The 17,142-nt window shown below is 46.9% G+C and overlaps 2 protein-coding genes across 2 annotated transcripts in view; one reads left to right on the top strand and one right to left on the bottom strand.

The window, feature by feature from the left end:
- Positions 1-7,942, top strand: part of bcl9l (bcl9 like) — a 37,806-nt gene extending 29,864 nt beyond the window's left edge. The window contains 7 exon segments of the mRNA XM_061719807.1: positions 404-1,449; positions 1,451-1,601; positions 1,603-1,773; positions 2,671-3,685; positions 4,855-5,109; positions 6,213-6,571; positions 6,573-7,942. Of these exon segments, the coding sequence (XP_061575791.1) occupies positions 404-1,449; positions 1,451-1,601; positions 1,603-1,773; positions 2,671-3,685; positions 4,855-5,109; positions 6,213-6,571; positions 6,573-7,415 (3,840 nt within the window). The 3' untranslated portion in view covers positions 7,416-7,942.
- A 1,215-nt stretch (positions 7,943-9,157) lies between these two features.
- LOC133442572 (C-X-C chemokine receptor type 3) lies at positions 9,158-10,216 on the bottom strand. Its single transcript, XM_061720580.1, has one exon. The coding sequence runs from the start codon at positions 10,214-10,216 to the stop codon at positions 9,158-9,160; it is 1,059 nt and encodes a 352-aa protein (XP_061576564.1).
- Positions 10,217-17,142: the final 6,926 nt, after the last annotated feature.

Here is a 17,142-nt window from a genome sequence, read left to right as displayed (position 1 = left end):
TATCCGATTTTGTAAATACCCGGCTATGTGTAAAAGTGGCCTTAGTTGTTCATACAGGGCAGGGATTAATGTACACGGTATATAGATGTTCTACATTATTGCTTGATTGCAGTTGTATTTTCCTAAATTGAAGACCCCCTTTTTTTTTTTTTTTTTTTTTTTTTAAATATGTAAATACTCAAAATTAACAGAAGTATTTTTCTTTACAAGTTACACTGTTGTGGCTTGCGGCTTGTTTAATATTTATCTCCTGCTTCTATTTGTCACTTGCTATGACTGCTTTTATTAATACTGATAAAGTAAAGCTGAATGTGTGTATTACACTACCAAACTAAATAAATCTTACTACTTTTGAACAATAAGTGTATGTTTCCGTAGCTTGAAACTGCTTCTTCTGCCGCAGGGCCAGCCGATGGGGAAGCTCTCTACGTTGTCGGAGAAGATGAACTCCAGCAGCTCTCCGCCCACAGGAACCCCCAAGTCCCAGAGCGGGACTCCGCGTCCGGCCTCTGCAGGAGTGGGAGGCCTGCTGGCTGCAGGCACGCCGTCGTCAGCCGTGCACTCCGACACCGACTCCCCTCAGACTCGACCCGGCGGAGCGCCGGGCCGGTCGGAGGGGGGGAACTCGGCCTCCGGAGGCCCGGACCCGGGAAACCCGGGGAACCCAGGGAACGGGGACGGTCCGGGAGGCATGCTCCCGCCCGGTGCCACCCTCTCTCCCTCCGGAAGTCCCTCCATCCTGTCGGCACACCTGCAGAGCGACGCGGGCCAGAGGGGCGGTCCGGGGAACGGTCCGGGGAACACGGACGGCCTCTCCAAGGAGCAGCTGGAGCACCGGGAGCGCTCGCTGCAGACGCTGAGGGACATAGAGAGACTGTTCCTGCGCAGCGGGCCGGGAGGCGGCCCGGGAGACCCGGGAGCTCCCAACAGCAACGCGCCCAATAACTCCAACCTAAATAACAACGGTGCCGACAGGGGCGGGGTGGAGGACGGGGACGGCGGTACCAACAACACGGGAAACTGCGGTAACATGTTACCGTCGTCGGCCTTGGCTCCCGGGGGAGGGATGAAGAAATACGAGGAGCCGCTACAGTCCATGATCTCCCAGACGCAGTCCCTGGGGGGGCCCGGCCTGGACAGCCCTCAGATGGACCCCCACCACCACCTATCGCACCCACATCACCAGATGCCTTCGCCCGGCGACGACATGGGCCCCTTGCTGGGGCCGGACGGGCTGAGCCGGGAGCAGATGGCCTGGAGGAAGCTGCAGGAGGAGTACTACCAGGAGAAGAGACGGCAGCAGGAGATCCAGCCGCCCACGCACCCCCAACACTTCCGGATGATCACGGAGATGGGCATGCACGGGGGCCCCGTGCTGATGAGGAGACCCCCCCCTCCCTACCACAGCAAACCCGGGGAGCAGCAGTGGGCCCCCAACAACATGATGGGAGGGGGGAAACGCCAGGATGCTGGACGTCCACCAGGACGGGCCCCGCGGGCCCAGGTTCATGCAGAGAGGACACGCCGGCGGGGGCGGCGGCGGCGGCTTCCCCGCCAGTCCGGGCGGGGGGTTGCCGCTGGAGGGGCTGGGGCCCCAGAGGCCCCCCCCGGCAGGGCGTGATGTGGCTGGACGACATGCCCAACAACATCGGCACCGGAGGGCCCTTCCACGGCTGCTACCCCGGCGGGCCGCCGCAGCAGCACCTGCACGGAGACCCGGAGCTGCTGACGCGCGAGGAGATGTTCCGGATCATGGACAAGCGCCACATGCAGGTAGGGATGTTAATAATTAATCGATTTTCGATTAATTGCCGTTATGAAATTACCCGATTAAAATTAACGATTACAATTAATCTATTTATCTATCTATTTATTTATTTATTTATTTTTTTTTTCATTTAATTTCACCAGCTGGTATTACGCCCGGACCACATTTAATGCGACACAACGCGCTGCGCTGCGCACATAAAGTAGAAGAAAGAGACGGCGGATATGTTTGATTTTAGTAATATCATGCTCAGGCAATGAGTCTGCAATGGCCCAGACGGGAGACACATGTAGCTCAGTGCTTAACTTTTATTTTTAATCCACTCTATATTCTTCTGGTTGTTCTCCGATATGCTCCCCTAAAGCCTGAATTATGGTTCCGCCTTAAATCGACGCAGAGCCGCCGCCGTAGCCTACGGCGTAGGCTCTGCGTTGTTGTAACGCGGAACCATAAATCAGCCTTCACCCGGTACATACATAGGTTTCTCTAAACGTCTGTCCCCGCTACAGTTTTAACTAAAAGAAAATGTGCTCCAATACAGCAGGTCTCATCATTTTATTTTGAACACTGCCAAAACTCTAACTTAAAACGTAACTAGAACTTAAAATTTGCTTGACACAAATGACACTATTATGGCTGCTGCTACTACTAATAGCCTTGGAGTGCACTTTATATTATATTCCTTGTGGTACAAAAATGTCTTTTTGTTACTTTTGTATCAAATAAATATTTGATTAAGGAATACATTAAAATGTCCTTTTGTATTTTATATAAGCAAAAAAAATTATGTTTGTATCTCAGATGGGGGAAAAACGCCGCTTATCAACTAATCGATGATCGATCGATAAGGTTATCAACTGTCAATTAATGAAATAATCGATAATTTGCATCCCTACATGCAGGGCGTTTCCCGCTACGAGCTGGAGCGGCTGGCCAAGCACCAGCAGCAGAGCGGCCTGGGCCCCAGGATCATGGACGGTCTGGGAGGCCCCGACTTCCCCAACATGGGCATGGGCCGAGGTCCGCCTCCCGGCCGAGGGGACCCCATGGACTTTCCCGCCTCGCGGGAGATGATGGGTTCCCCCGGCGCCGGCCCTCAGATGAGAGACCTGGTGGATTCCCCGTTAGGGTGCAACATCCCCATGGGCATGAACCCTCAGATGACCCTGCAGCAGCAGCAGCAGCAGCAGCAGCAGCAGCAGATGATCCTGGCCCAGAGGCTCCGGGGAAGCCACGGCGGCCCCGGGGCTTTGAGCGACATGTTTGGCCCCGGGGAGATTTCACGAATCGGTGCTTCGCAGAACGGAAGAGGAGGAAACAAAGGGATGATCCCGGGGCCGTTCCAGTTTCCTAACCAAGGGCCCTTCTCTGGAGAAGCGGTGGATGGGCCGTATCTGCAGCAGCCGGGCCCCGACATGTTCGGCCCGGATCAGCCGGGCCCCAATCAGATGGGGGGGACTTCGCGACTCAGTCACATGCCGTCATCCGGAGGCCTTAGAGGAATGGACATGGGTCCTCGGCATGCCTCGGACTTACCGGTCAACCCGTTGACCTCTCCTTCAGTGCCTCCGTCTCACCAGCTCAAGTCCCCTTCCTTCCACCAGGAGCCGTCGCCGCTCCTGCCTTCGCCCTCCGCCCCGGTGCTGAAGTCCCCGCTCTCGTCGGCGGGGCACCACCACCCTCTGCCCCCCGCGTCCGGCGCGGGGACTCCCTGCTCTTCTTCCATGAAGTCTCCTCAGATCATGGGCTCGTCCGGCCTGGCGCTGCACTCTCCGTCTGTCTCGCCGGGGAGACTCAAGTCTCCGTCGATGGGCGTCGGCTCCCCGGGGTGGGCGTCGCCCAAAACCGCTCTTCCAAGCCCAGGCGGTCCGGCCGGGAAGGTCGTGGGGAACGGAGGCAGCAGCTCCACTGAAACAGGTACGTGGAGACGGTGATGGAGGCGCTGGCTTCTCTGCTGGACATTAACACTCCATGGTTTTCTTTCTTCCCCCAAGCTGTTGCTCTGATGAACTCACATCACTCAGAGTCTCAGAGAAATCAATCAACCACTGTACAATAATAATAATAACAATAATATGCTGTAACAATGCACCTTTCAATAACAATTAGGCCTGTGTTGAAAAAAATCGATTTCCCAATTCTAAATCGATTCTCATATTAATTCCTAAAAATCGATTCATATGTCTAAAGATCGATTTTTTTTTTTTTTTTTTTTTTTTTTTTTTTTTTTGGGGGGGGGGGGGGGGGGGGGGGTTTCTTTTATTTATTTATTTATGTTTTTTTTTTTTTTTTACAACTTTTGGTTATTTTTTTTGTTTATCCCCAAAAAAGTAATGTTTTGTTGGACACGAGAATAACTGGTGCCATGTTTTTGCCTTTAAATATGTTTAATGGTATGAAGACATTAAAGTGTTAGGTTATAATTGCATAAATTGTCTATATTTCATTACTTTATAAACTGTCTTGGGGTTACATTTGCAAAAAATGCTAAAAACCAAATGCTCAAAAATTAAAAACCAAAATAGACCGAAAATGGAACAAATAAAAACGGAATGTGGGAAAAATTAAAACCGATTTCATCCGTCTCTGTTTCCTCCCTGGATCTGTTTGGTAATTCTGACCCACATGATGTTTCTGAAAGCAGTTCTATCAGCATTCTGGGAGCTGATTGGTCTTTACAGCATCATTAGCTGCCAATACTTGCTGTTTAATCTCAATATAATACTAGTAGTAATATTTTGCATAACTACAGTCATATAATTCATGCAACAGCTCAAAAAACAGTTTTAATAACACTAACCCAAATCAATATCGGAATCAAATCGTGATAATCGATTCTGAATCTTAAGAATCTGAATCGAATCGATTCTTGACATTTGAATCGATCCCCAGCCCTAATAACCATGTCTACCTCATAGACACCTTTCACTTCTTTTAATTGTATATTGTTAATAAGAGCTGTAATTTGACTATTTACTGTACAGTGAGCAGAATTTAACAGTCAAATTCCATGTCTTGTTTGACCTGACTTGGCCAAATAAACAGGATTTCTGATTGTGATGTGCGGTTGTTTCTGTGTTTGGCAGGTCAGTCACTTCCCCCGAGGAGCTCCAGCTCCACCCCCGTCAGTCAACCGGGCTCCATGAATCCAAGTATGCCATTTACGTCGTCTCCAGACGCACCGACGACCCAGAATCCTCTGTCCCTAATCATGACTCAGATGTCCAAGTACGCGGTTCCCAGTTCTACTCCTCTCTACCACGACGCAATCAAAACGATCGCCACCTCCGACGATGAGATGCTGCCAGATCGACCTCTTCTCTCTGGAGTCAGTATTGGAGGTACGTAAAGTTGCTTTGATCAAAGAAAATTATGACTAAATATCGTCGACGGCGAACCTTTATCACCCGAGGAAAACGACGCAACGAAAATGCAGATCATGTGACGATAATTAAATATATAATGCAATATCGTAGAGGAATAAAAACGAGACTAAAATGTAGATTACAAAATAAAAACTTTTGTCTTCATTTTCGTTGACCAAAATGAGACGAAATGTTCTAATCCATGTTTTCAGTAGTTTCCTCTGGGTTAGTTCTGCTGGGTGACGTTAGTCCTCAATCCCAGTCGCTGCAGTGGGGAATCGGATCCAGAAGATGCAGCTGCAGAGTTAGAGGCTGATGCCGTTAACGCAGAGCTCTAGGTTCACGTAGATTAAAAACAAAGTTACATAGAGGAAGGGGCCGATGGCCGGCCTCGCGGGGATCTGCTCTGGGGCTGTGAGAAGAAGAAGAACCATCTTTGGATACACTTTCCTACATAGACGTGGAAAAGAAAACCCAATGTGTCGTTGATAAAGAAAAAGATGGGGAGAAATGTGGAAAAATAAATATGTTGTAAACTCAAATGAGAGTCTTCTGTATCTGGAATGAATGTATTCTTGAGTCTATAAGGTAACAATAATAAGATAAACTTGTTTGAATTGTAAAATGGGTTCATATCTGGGCCGCTCGGTGGTGCAGTGGGTTAAGCAAGCGGCTCATACACTGAGGCTACAGTCCTCCTGCAGCAGTCGCAGGTTTGAATCTGGCCTGCACACCTTTGCTGCATGTCATCCCCATTCTCTCTCTACCCCCTTCCTGTATGCAACTTGAATAAAAGGCCACTAGAGCCACAAAAAATCTTAAAAAAAAAAAATGGGTTCATATCTTTAACTAAAACGAGACTAAAATGGTCAGACTTTTAGTCGACTGAAACTTGACACGACTAAAAGGAGAATGAACGTGACTAAAACTAATAAAAACTAAAATGATAGCTTGACCCAAAGACTAGACTAAAACTGAAACAGGCTGAAAAAAACAACACTAGGTATGAAAACAAGAAAGAAAAGAGGCGGTATATTTTCATACATTGATTTTTCTATACTGCTTTGTTTCCTCCCCAGGAACTCTGGGTAACAGCCAGGCATCGCGGGCGTTTGTCTCCCAGGGCTCCATGGGCCCCCACAGCGACCCCCAGAGCCCCATCGGCCTGGTGGTCCCGGGCCAGCAGCACCTGTCCCACGACGGCCCCGGGCCCGTCCTCTCGTCCCCCAACCCGATGGGCATGCCGGCCATGAACTCTGTCATCTTGGGAGGGGGGGCCCCGGACGGGATGGGGCCCAACAACACGTCGCCGTTACCTCAGAATCCCATGGCGGGCTTCCCGCGCATGCAGCCGGCGCCGCCGCACGGGCCCCTGCACTCGCCGCTCAGAGGGATGCCGCAGGGCTTCCCTCAGCCCGGCGACGACGTCCCCCCCGCATCAGCACCTGCACCTGCTCAGCAAGGGCCACCCCCACCCCCACCCCCACCCGCACCAGCGGCACCCGCACCCCTCGGACTCGTTCGCCTCCCTCCCCATGAACGACGGGCCGGACCTGAGCGAGGTCATCCGACCGTCGCACACGGGGATCCCCGAGTTCGACCTCTCCCGCATCATTCCCGCCGACAAGCCCAGCAGCACGCTGCAGTACTTCCCCAAAACTGAACCTCAGCAGAACCCCCACCAGGGGCCCCCCCCTCACCCTCACCCTCACCCTCACCCGCACCCTCACCCGCACCCGCACACGCCGCAGCAGCTCCTGAAGCAGCTGGCCCCCCCCGGGCCCCAGCACGGCGCCGGCCCGTCGTCCAACCCCCACCTGGCCAGCCTGCAGAGCATGGCGGAGCAGCAGCTGCCCCCCCACCCCTCGCACGGGGGGATGCGTCAGAGCATGGGCATCCCCCCGGGGGGGGCCCGGGGCATGATGCCCGGGGAGGGCATGGGCCCCATGTGCCCCCCCGGACACATGATGGGCAGGACAGGCCTGATGCCGCACCAACAGCTGCAGCAGCAGCAGGCCATGATGGCCGGCAGCCTGCTGCACCCCCCCAACCCCTACCCCGGCATGATGCCCCCCCAGCAGCACCAGAACATCATGATGATGCAGGCCAAGCAGCGCGGCATGGCCCTTCCAGGGGAGCCGTTCGGGCACCAGGGGCCCATGATGGGCCCCCCCCACCCCCAGCCCGGCATGATGGGCCCCCAGGCGCTCCGGCAGCGGGGCATGTCCCTGGAGGGGCCCATCGGCTACGGCTCCGGGGGCATGGCCAACATGCCCTTCTGATCCAGCCCAGAAACACCGTCAAAAACACGCCTTCCCTTCTCATTGTGTCCAAATCTTTTATCCCCCCCCCCCCCCCCCTCGCTGTCCTTGTAGTCGTTCAGAAAAGACGTTTAAAAAAAGAAAAAAAAAGAATCAGTGATGAACTTCAAATTTTTGAATTTAAACTGATTAAAAAAAAATAAATAATGATGATAATAAATATTTAAAAGCACTGTAACACTGTTCAATAAAAAATTTGAAACTTTTTTTTTTTTTTTTTTTTTTTAGAAATACTGTAAAATGTGTAAATTTAAAAGAATCTGTGTATTTGTTGTGGGAACAGATTGGTGGTCAGGAGAGGAGTGCCTAAAATTTCTATTTGTTTTAATATCATTGATTTGTTTCTCCAACTACCAAACTGTTGTGCAAAGAAATATGAATATATATACGAAAATATGTACTTGCTGTAAATAAGATGCAATTTGTGATTGTTTGCAGTTGTTCTGTATAACTGTGTTTTAATAGAAGTCAAAAAATAGAAACTATCTCTGAAATCATTTCCCTTTCTGCGTTGCCAGGTTTTGTTTTGAATAAGAGACGGGGTTTTCTGAAATCAAACCTGAAACCTTTTATTGAGTTCAGTCGACAGTATTTACAAAGCAAGCAGGTCACGGGTTTCGGTTGGAGGTTTCTACGTCAGGGGATAAAGAAACAGCTGCATACCCGTCAAGTTTTGGATTTAAAAGTAAGGGGAAAACCCGAGGTCCAGTATCTTACATATCAAGACAGGTTTACAAAAAGTCTAAAATAACTACCTGTCAACCACTTACACTTAATCTGATAGTTCTACCTTTTTGTTAACACTGAAATGCTGTGGACATTCCTACGTATGTAATTCCTATAATAGAGCCTAAATGAAAACACACAGGGGAGTCGCTCCTCTTTGGGAAAGTACATTTAATATCCCATTTTTACAGATATTTACACAGTCTTCTCTTCTCTCTCGTTACGTCCATCTCTGATTTGTTCTGAGTTTGTTCCTGTTATTGCCACTAGCCTCGCGAGAACTTCCACCCAGGCTGCGGTAGGAGGCAGTTCTCCCGAGGCTAGTGGCAATTCAGTTAGGAGAGGCACGGGAATGGTTTTTAATGGGAAATTTACAGGAAAATACTAATACGTACGGAAGACTATTAGGGCCATGCAGGAGAAAAAATTTGAGAGGGGAAGATTTATTTTTTTATTGTGCACTTTGGGAAGAGTCAAAATATCAAATAATGTTGAAATACACTTTCGAGAAAAAATTGGAAATGTCGCCTTTTTTCTCAACATTTCAACTTTATTCACGAAATTTTGACTTTTGTCAACATTTCAACTTTTTTCTCGACATTTTGACTTTTTTCTCGAAATTGTGCTTCTACATTCATCTCGACATTTTGACTTTTTTCTCGACATTTTGACTTTTTTCTCAAAGTGCATAATGAAAAAAAAATCTTCCTCCTCTAAAATATTTTTATTTTTCTCCTGCCTGGCCCTAATACTCTTCCGTAAATACGGGAGGACAGTAGGAAAGAGTGGTAAAATACGGAAGTTTCCCAACCAAAACGGGAGACTTGACAGGTGTGCAGCTGTATCATCGGAGCTCCTTTACTCTACTGCACAGTGAGAGAAACAACCGGAGTCCAATTCCCTGTCTGGCATGTTCAAACTTGGCCAATAAAGCTGATTCTAATTCTCCTGATAAAGTTCGTCAGGCGGAGAGAGTCTCAGAAGTTGGTGGTGTTGGTGCTGGTTCCCTCAGAGGTGGAGGGCCGGCTGTGGATCCGACCTCTGGGGAAGCAGGCGCAGACTCTGCCGCCCAGCCGGCACACCAGTTGGATCAACTCGTTACGAAACTGCACCCCCACGAAGGCGTACAGGAAGGGGTTCAGGCAGCAGTGGGAGACGCCCAGGCTGTGCGTCAGGGTGACGGCCTGGTTCAGGGGGACCAGGAAGTCGCAGGACTCGTACGGGATGCCGCCCAGGTCCAACGCGGCCTGTATCAGCGAGGTGACGTTGTACGGCAGCCAGCAGAAGCAGAAGACCAGCGTGACGAGCAGAGCCAGCCGGATGGCGCCTTTCTTGGCCTGGTTCTTCTGGCTGTGGCACAGAGTGACCACCAGAGCCGTGTAGCAGTAGCTCATGACGGCCAGCGAGAAGAAGAAGCACAGGAGGTTCAGGGCCCTGTTGGCCTGGAGCCAGTTGGAGGAGTGTATCCCAAAGCGACAGTGGTAGCAGGCCGGTATGGACGAGTCGTCCTCCTTCGCCACGGAGAGGAAGACGGCGTTGGGAAAGGATAAGAGCAAAGCGAGGAGCCACAGTGAAATGCAGGCCAGGTGGACTCTCCTCGGGCGCCGGCTTTGCATGCTGGGGACGGCGTGCACGATGGCCAAGTAGCGGTCGAACCCGATCAGGGCGAGGAGGAGGCTCCCGCCAAAGAGGTTGAGCTGCCTGAGCAGGCCGGCCAGCATGCAGAGGAACTCGCCGGACGCCCAGCCCGCGGCGCTGGCCTGGATCTCCAGGGGAAGCGTGAGCAGCAGCAGGAAGTCGGCCAGGGCCAGGTGCAGCAGGTAGATCTCTGTGATGCGCAGGCGCCGCCGCCGCCTCAGCAGCACCGTGGTCATCAGGCCGTTGGCCAGCACCCCCACCAGGAAGATCAGGCCGTAGAGGACGGGGCGGACCACGGAGTCAAAGTTCTGCAGGCTCGACTCGTCGCATTCAGGTATGGATGTGAAGTTGTAGTCCTGGAACCCATCGTAGTCTGTTAAATTGTCTCCCTCGTCCATCATCTGCAACGTACACAGAGAGATGCAGTGTTTTGTGAAATTAGCAAACTGAAAGTCCCCCCCAAAAAAATGTTTTAAATAATTTTTTTTCAAAATTAAAGCAGCACAATGTAACTTTCCTTTGGACAAAAGCGGTAGTGCTTTACCAGTAGTGTGGAAGGGTTCCTACCATGCACCTCAAAGTAAAGCTTGAGTTATGGTTCTGCGTCAAAACGACGCCGTGCCTACGGAAATTGTAACTACGCGTCTAGGCGACGCAGACCACACGCAGACGGAGAGGGCTGTGATTGGTTCACTTGGAAGCAACGCATTTCCGGTTTCCGGTTTGAAGCAGTAGTGAACTTTCAACGCTCTTTTCTTCGTGTATGTGTGATTTTTTTTGTTTTGGTTTTTTGCACAATAGTTGTCCTTATCTCTTAGATTCACTGTGACCGGAAAGAGTCCGAAGGGTTCACGACGGCGTCACGGCGACGGCGTGTGCACGGCGTCGATTTGACGCAGAACCATAACTCAAGCTTTACATAGTGCCAGTGAAGGTGATACAGACCCCTCAGACCATGACAGAGGTGTCATTAAACCTGTTGGAAGTTGATGTACCATCACAATGACTCTAGAAATATGATATTAAGGTGGAAAAGTTACATAGTGCTGCTTTAAGTAAAAATGAACTGATGCCATCATAGAGACAAATGTTTATGTAATGGTGGTGGTAGCTTCCTGCAGTCGCTTCAGCAGGAAACACTGAATCCTTTTCACTTCCTCTCCACAGGCCTTGGACGTACCTTTGGGTAAATTTGATACCCAACATTTTGACCACATTGAACAACCTAGTTAACATCTCACCAAAGACTCACCGCTTTGAAAACCGACACATCAAAACTGGTACAGAGAGATCTTTTCTAGGTCTGATAACGATGGTTTGTTTTTCCTTCCTTTAACCATCAACTACAACAAGTATTTAGTCTTATCGCAAATGTGCATAATCCTATATTTTCAATATAAATGAAGAGAGAGAATATGACCCGCTGGCCTTCTACATTGGCGACACAACAAGAAAGTAGCGGGGCACGTTCAACTTGACCAGCTCACATCTGTTAAAGAGCATCTCTACGCTTCAGTAATTAAACATGCAGTTATACGAGGCTTGAAAAGTTCTGTAGTCTAGTTTTAAGTGTGGGATAAAGATAACAAAGTATCCTGCTTGGCAAAGCCGGGAGTTTGAAAAAGCTGCACTGACTTCATTAAAGGGGACCTATTATGAAAAACATGTTTTTTCTTGCTTTAACATATATAAAGTGGTCTCCCCTCAGCCTGCAAACTCAGAGAAAGAGGAAAGCAACCAAATTCTGCAGTGTCTGTACAGCCGCTTGGATTAGCCATCCAGTCTGATGTGGCTTCTACTGCTGATTTTTGTTACTTAACCAAAATGCAAACCACGCCCACAACATAACACCGTGTCCTAACTGCATGTGAACGTCCGACTATCGCTTCGCACTGCGTGACATCAGACGCTCTCTGTCCATCTCCCTCCAGCAGCTGCCACTTTATTGAGGTTTTTGTAGTGAAATGAGGAGGAATCATAGAGATAACTTCTCATTTCAACTAACTGGATCAGCCGTTCCTCATCCATGACCGTTTCCTACAGCGCTTTCAACCGGCTTTCAACGCGAGCGACAGGACGAAAATAGAAGCAGGGCGTCCGACAAATGTTCAGCTCAAAACGGCGCGCCGCATCACGTCGCGCTGCACAGCGCTGCGTCGCTGCGTCGCTGCATCGCTGCGTCGCTGCGGCTAGTTAGGACAGTCCAATAGAAAATAAAGCAATGGAATTGATTTTGTCACTGACGCTCACATCGCATGCAGTTAGGACACGGTTTAATAGTGTACGCAGCCGGCTGCTCTTCTGCCCAGAGCGATGCTTTGTGCCCTCCCCTGCTACGCGTAATTCATGCGGCCAATCAGCACAGAGCCTCATTATCATAGCCCCGCCCACTCAGAATCCCACATAGATAATGAGGTTAGAGACTGGGATGCTGAAGAAATGGTTTAGAGGCTGAATTTCTAATTTATTTCTAATTTATTTAGATTTAAAAACAATCAAAAGCTTGTTTTTAAGACATTCATGAGCTGTTTAAAATAGACATTTTATTACATGCCATAATAGGTCGCCTTTAAGCTCTTGAAAGGTGTCATCAGCAATTAAAAGATGCCTGATCCTGTAGTCAAACCTCACTTTTAGGTAAGTATAATTAAAGAAATTACCAATTTAACCAAAACTTGGATTTCCAAACACATGAAATTAAGTTATCAGGGCAAAATATTCCAGCCTCATGTGCAAATGAAATGAATCCTACTTTAAAGAAGAAAGTACAGCAACCTGAACTTGTATCTTACCTCCAACGTTATATAAGTCTTTGTCATTTGGTGGTAAATCTCAGGCATTTGAATGCGAGTCTCACACTGTCACGGTGAAGTGTACCGGCACTTCCTTTAGCTGCTTTGTGGGTTCCTCTGTCGGGGGTGTAAACGGGCGAGAGCTTTATACCAGATTTGATGCAAGAGCAGTGATGCGGGTCCATACAGCCGCCCCCCTATAGCTTCTGCAGCACAAGATGATGAAGACCAGATTTCCGTTTTAGATAGTCAAAATTAAACAACTTTACAATGTTTTTTTTTTTTTATTTACCAGATATCAACCCATCCTCTTTAAATAACTTAACTTATGTAATGAGCCAGCTGCAGTGGCACCATTTCCTAATTTTGATTTCTTTTTTTAAACAAACATGAAAAAGAAGAACGGTTCCTTTCTTTCTTTTCCTTTTTTTTTTAATTTGTAGGTATCAGAAAATAATATTTTATTATTTGGTACTGACCAGGTTTAATATTAGTTGAATAACGATGAATTTTTCAGCTTGTGACCAATTTTTTTTAACAATTTGTATGATGTAATCATCAAAACCCTTACATATATTATTGTTACAGTCAAAAAAAATTTTAATATGACTTTAACTTTAACTGTTCAATCTTAGCAAAAAGAACTGCTGGCTGTTGTTCATAACTTTTAAAGTATGTCTGTGGAGATTCATTTATCCAGGTAGAAAGGTATTTTTTTTTAAATAAAATCCTTATATCTTATAATAACTTTTAAAGCTACTTTATTATCAAAACATAACTGTGTAAAGACAAAATAAAACAAAGTTATGTCGTTTTGCCATAAATTCCCAATTACAACTATCCATCCCACCATTACTGTCTAGTTGTTGTCAAACGCACCAGGCAGAGTCACTTTTGTGTTTTTATTGTAGGTAACCTGGTAATGTGGAAATTTCCCCGACAAACAAACAAACATGTCAATCAAATCACGAAAGAAGTAAAAGAGGAAGTGGAGGCAAACTTCACATGCAAACATGTTTTTTAAATGACTGTATGTCATGAAAACTTAAGTTCAATAGGTATTTATTTCATGTAGATGTTAATATATAATATAGTGTAAGATGGAGCTGAGGTAGCTACGCCTCATACCTCTGAGTTGAGGAAGTCTCACCAGAAGTCTCAGTGCTGCCCTCCCATCTGACTCTGACTCAAAATGCACTGAAAGTTTGTCCCAAACAGCAAACTTCAAATAAATGTTTCGTGTGACAGGGGATTCCTGCACACGTAGGTGTGAAGTTTGTTTTTCTGCAAAAACAAGCAGAGCCTTTTCATCAAAAGTGAGATTTTCCACCATTTTGGGGAAAATTTCACTTCTGTCAACTTTAAACTCTGGGTTCCAAAGCAGGTTAAAGAAACGTTTATTCCACCATCCCCTACAATGAAAACATTGATAAATGGTAATTTTAATTATTATTTTTTAAATAGTACAAAGAGCATCTTTGAAGCAGCTTTCAGGTGAGAAGACGGGTGTCATTGTCCTTATAAAACAACTATCAATAGCAAAGTTTCTTGATGTGAATTTGCATAAAAGTTGGGGATTTCCTCTTTATTAAAGTACCTTTTAAAGACGTAAACAATGTAGAAATATCTCTGTTTCCAATATGGGACATGGTGACCAGCAGCAGGGGAGCACCACACAGCGCCGTCCCGTGCGCTTTTTGGCTCTAGTGTCGCCACGGTAACGCTTTTGACTGAGCAAAGTAATGTGCATCGTCGCAGGATCGAGACGCACATTTTGATGTATAACACACCTGGGTGCACGTTACGGTTCGGCCGCATTAATGGCCGAAGAAATGGCATAATTTGCGCCATAATTACACAATTAATTAAAAATGGCCGACTTCCTGTTCGGCTTCGGCCATGGCGCCAAGAGACTTTTCTTTAAGTTGCGACATGATACAGGTGTGTACCGATTTTCGTGCATGTACGTCAAACCGTATTGTGGGGCTTGAGGCACAAAGTTTTCTAGGGGGCGCTGTTGAGCCATTAGGCCACGCCCATTAATGCAAACCATTAAATATCACATTTTTTGCCAGGCCTGGCTTGCGTGCAAAATTTGGTGACTTTTTCGGGGCACGTTTAGGGGGGCAAAAAGGCCCTCATTTCGTTGGAAGAAGGAAAACGAGGAAAAAAAGAAAAATTCCTACAAATAGGGCCTTCGCATTGTAAGTGCTCGGGCCCTAAATATCGGCAGCGAACTTGCCTCATGCTCACAAAAAATAAAAGCTGTGGTGGAAAGTTTGACTTGCACACTCCTAACACGTTAGTCAACTCCAGTTTGCAGTCCGTGACTCAAAAACTCTACATTGATGACAAAGTCCCAGAGTTTCAGTTCATCTACACCAGTAATGTGTTGCTTGTTCTTCTGTGTTTTTTTTCTCCCAGGTCCCTCCAAAGTGCAAAAACACTCCAAGTTCTTTAACTCACAAACGTAATCTTATTACTTTTAACATGAATTATATTTTATTATCTTCTTTATACCCAATAGTTATTTATGTAGATTTTAACTACACCATGAACTGGCATTTTTTTCTTAACTTATTCCCATGAAAGTAGTTAATTAAATACCACTTATATTTATAAGAGTATTACACAGCCTTTGTTTTCAAGATGTTATCTTAAAGGTAAAATAATCTACAAAGAGGAGAACAAAAGCTTTCAACACAACTGTTTTAAAACACTCAGAATAAGTATATATTTTTTAAAGAAAGAAATGAGAAACCTCAGTTTAGTGAAAACATTGGTGGAGATGGAGCTCACAGCACGTGGAAGACCAAAACTTTTGTAGTTTATACATTTTATACGTCTAAATTGTTTGCATTTGTTACACAACCTTTTAACCTTTATTTGAAACAGGGCTGAAGTTGGTTTGCCGCAAAAGTTCAAGAAAGATAAACCGCTGAAAGTATCCTGACTGCGGTTGTCCGCCCATCTGCTTCACTGCCAGCGGGGGACGTGCTTGTACTCGGCGTACAAGTTTTCAACAGCTTTTATGCAGACTTTTCATGATCCGTGCACCTTGTGTTATGGTATAATATAAACTAGTGCACCATATATGGATCTGGGTGCATGTGACAGAAACTACACCAAATGAAGGACATGCATAGCTGCTGTGATGTGAAATTGGAAGTGGGCTTCACTGCTTTGGTGCAAAGCAGCTGACAGGAAGACTCTCCACACACGGGATCAAAGTCACCGTGAATATGTTAAGTCACGAGCCGTTCCAGACTCATCTATCTGCTCAGATACAGCTCACGTATGCCATTACTCCCGTCTCTGGTTCCTCCGAACCCTCCAATAAGCCTCAGCATTTCAAAGCAGTTTTTTTTTTAGCGCTGGAGCCGTTCCAGTAGATGCAAAACACTGTCTTCATGACCATGAACAATACATAAACACTCATAAAATCTCTGTGGTTGTCCTGCAGATGAAATAAGAGAACTGCCTGGTGTTTTCTAGGTGTTACATTGTTTTTAAGGACTCATCACTGATGCAAAGGCGTATCTTCAGGGGGTCAGTTTGACTCCAGAAATGAGAAGTAGAAGCTCAACGGTAAATTAGCGCATTAACGATACATCCTGTGCTGCGCAGGCTTGCTGCGGTCTCACCGGCGCTGCTGTGTTTCTCTTTCATCAAACTATGTTACACAGCAGAAAATGTGAAGTTGTTGCTGGAAATATTCCCGCGTCAGCGCCGCCAGATCCTGCTGCTGCCTCACCTTTAGACTTGAGCATTCCTGCCAACACAAGCGACCCAGTGAAGGCCTGCAGCTCTTTCCAGCTGTCCCCATACATGCGCCCCCTCCTACATGTTTGTCATCTTGACTGCGTTCCTCTCAGCTGATGGTTTAGTGCAGATGCAGCATGCTTGGAGGGGCCTGGAGCCACTCTGATCACGTTTGGGGGGGGAAAGGAAACGCATCTGATTTTTGGAAAGTAATGCGACAAATGATTTAGATTACAACGCTGCTGTGCAAGCGTTTATGTGTTTGCTTCTCCGTAACGCTGAACTGTCAATGACCCCCACAGCTGGTGTTGCGGGGGTTGGAGATCGAAACTATCATGGGAATTGTCTTCCACTCCCCTGTGTCACATGAACGGTCAGAACTGAACTGTAATGGGTGCTAAAATTAACTTAGGGCCTACTAACAACGTTTTTTTTTTTTTTAATATTTATACACCAGAACAGACAGAAAAAATGCTGACATTTCTTCTACATCTTGCACAGGTGATGCAACCTGGAGCCAAACTTAGACCAGGTAACAGAGCTGTACAGCTCTCTGAAAACATATGTTCATTTCACATCCAACAAGCTGCTTACATTAAAAACTCATTAGATATGAAGCAAAAAAATGTTAGGCAATTGTTCATTTAGAGATTTTCAACATTAAATAGGGTCAAATCCCCCCCCCCAAGCAAACAAGCTAACAAGGGTTAAAGAAGAGGGCATATGATGTTTTGGGTTAAATTCCAGCAGAGATACAGTAGAACCGCTCC

Source organism: Cololabis saira, chromosome 4 (assembly GCF_033807715.1).
Source record: "Cololabis saira isolate AMF1-May2022 chromosome 4, fColSai1.1, whole genome shotgun sequence".
Lineage (NCBI taxonomy): Eukaryota > Metazoa > Chordata > Actinopteri > Beloniformes > Belonidae > Cololabis > Cololabis saira.
This window is presented reverse-complemented; position numbering and strand designations above follow the sequence as displayed.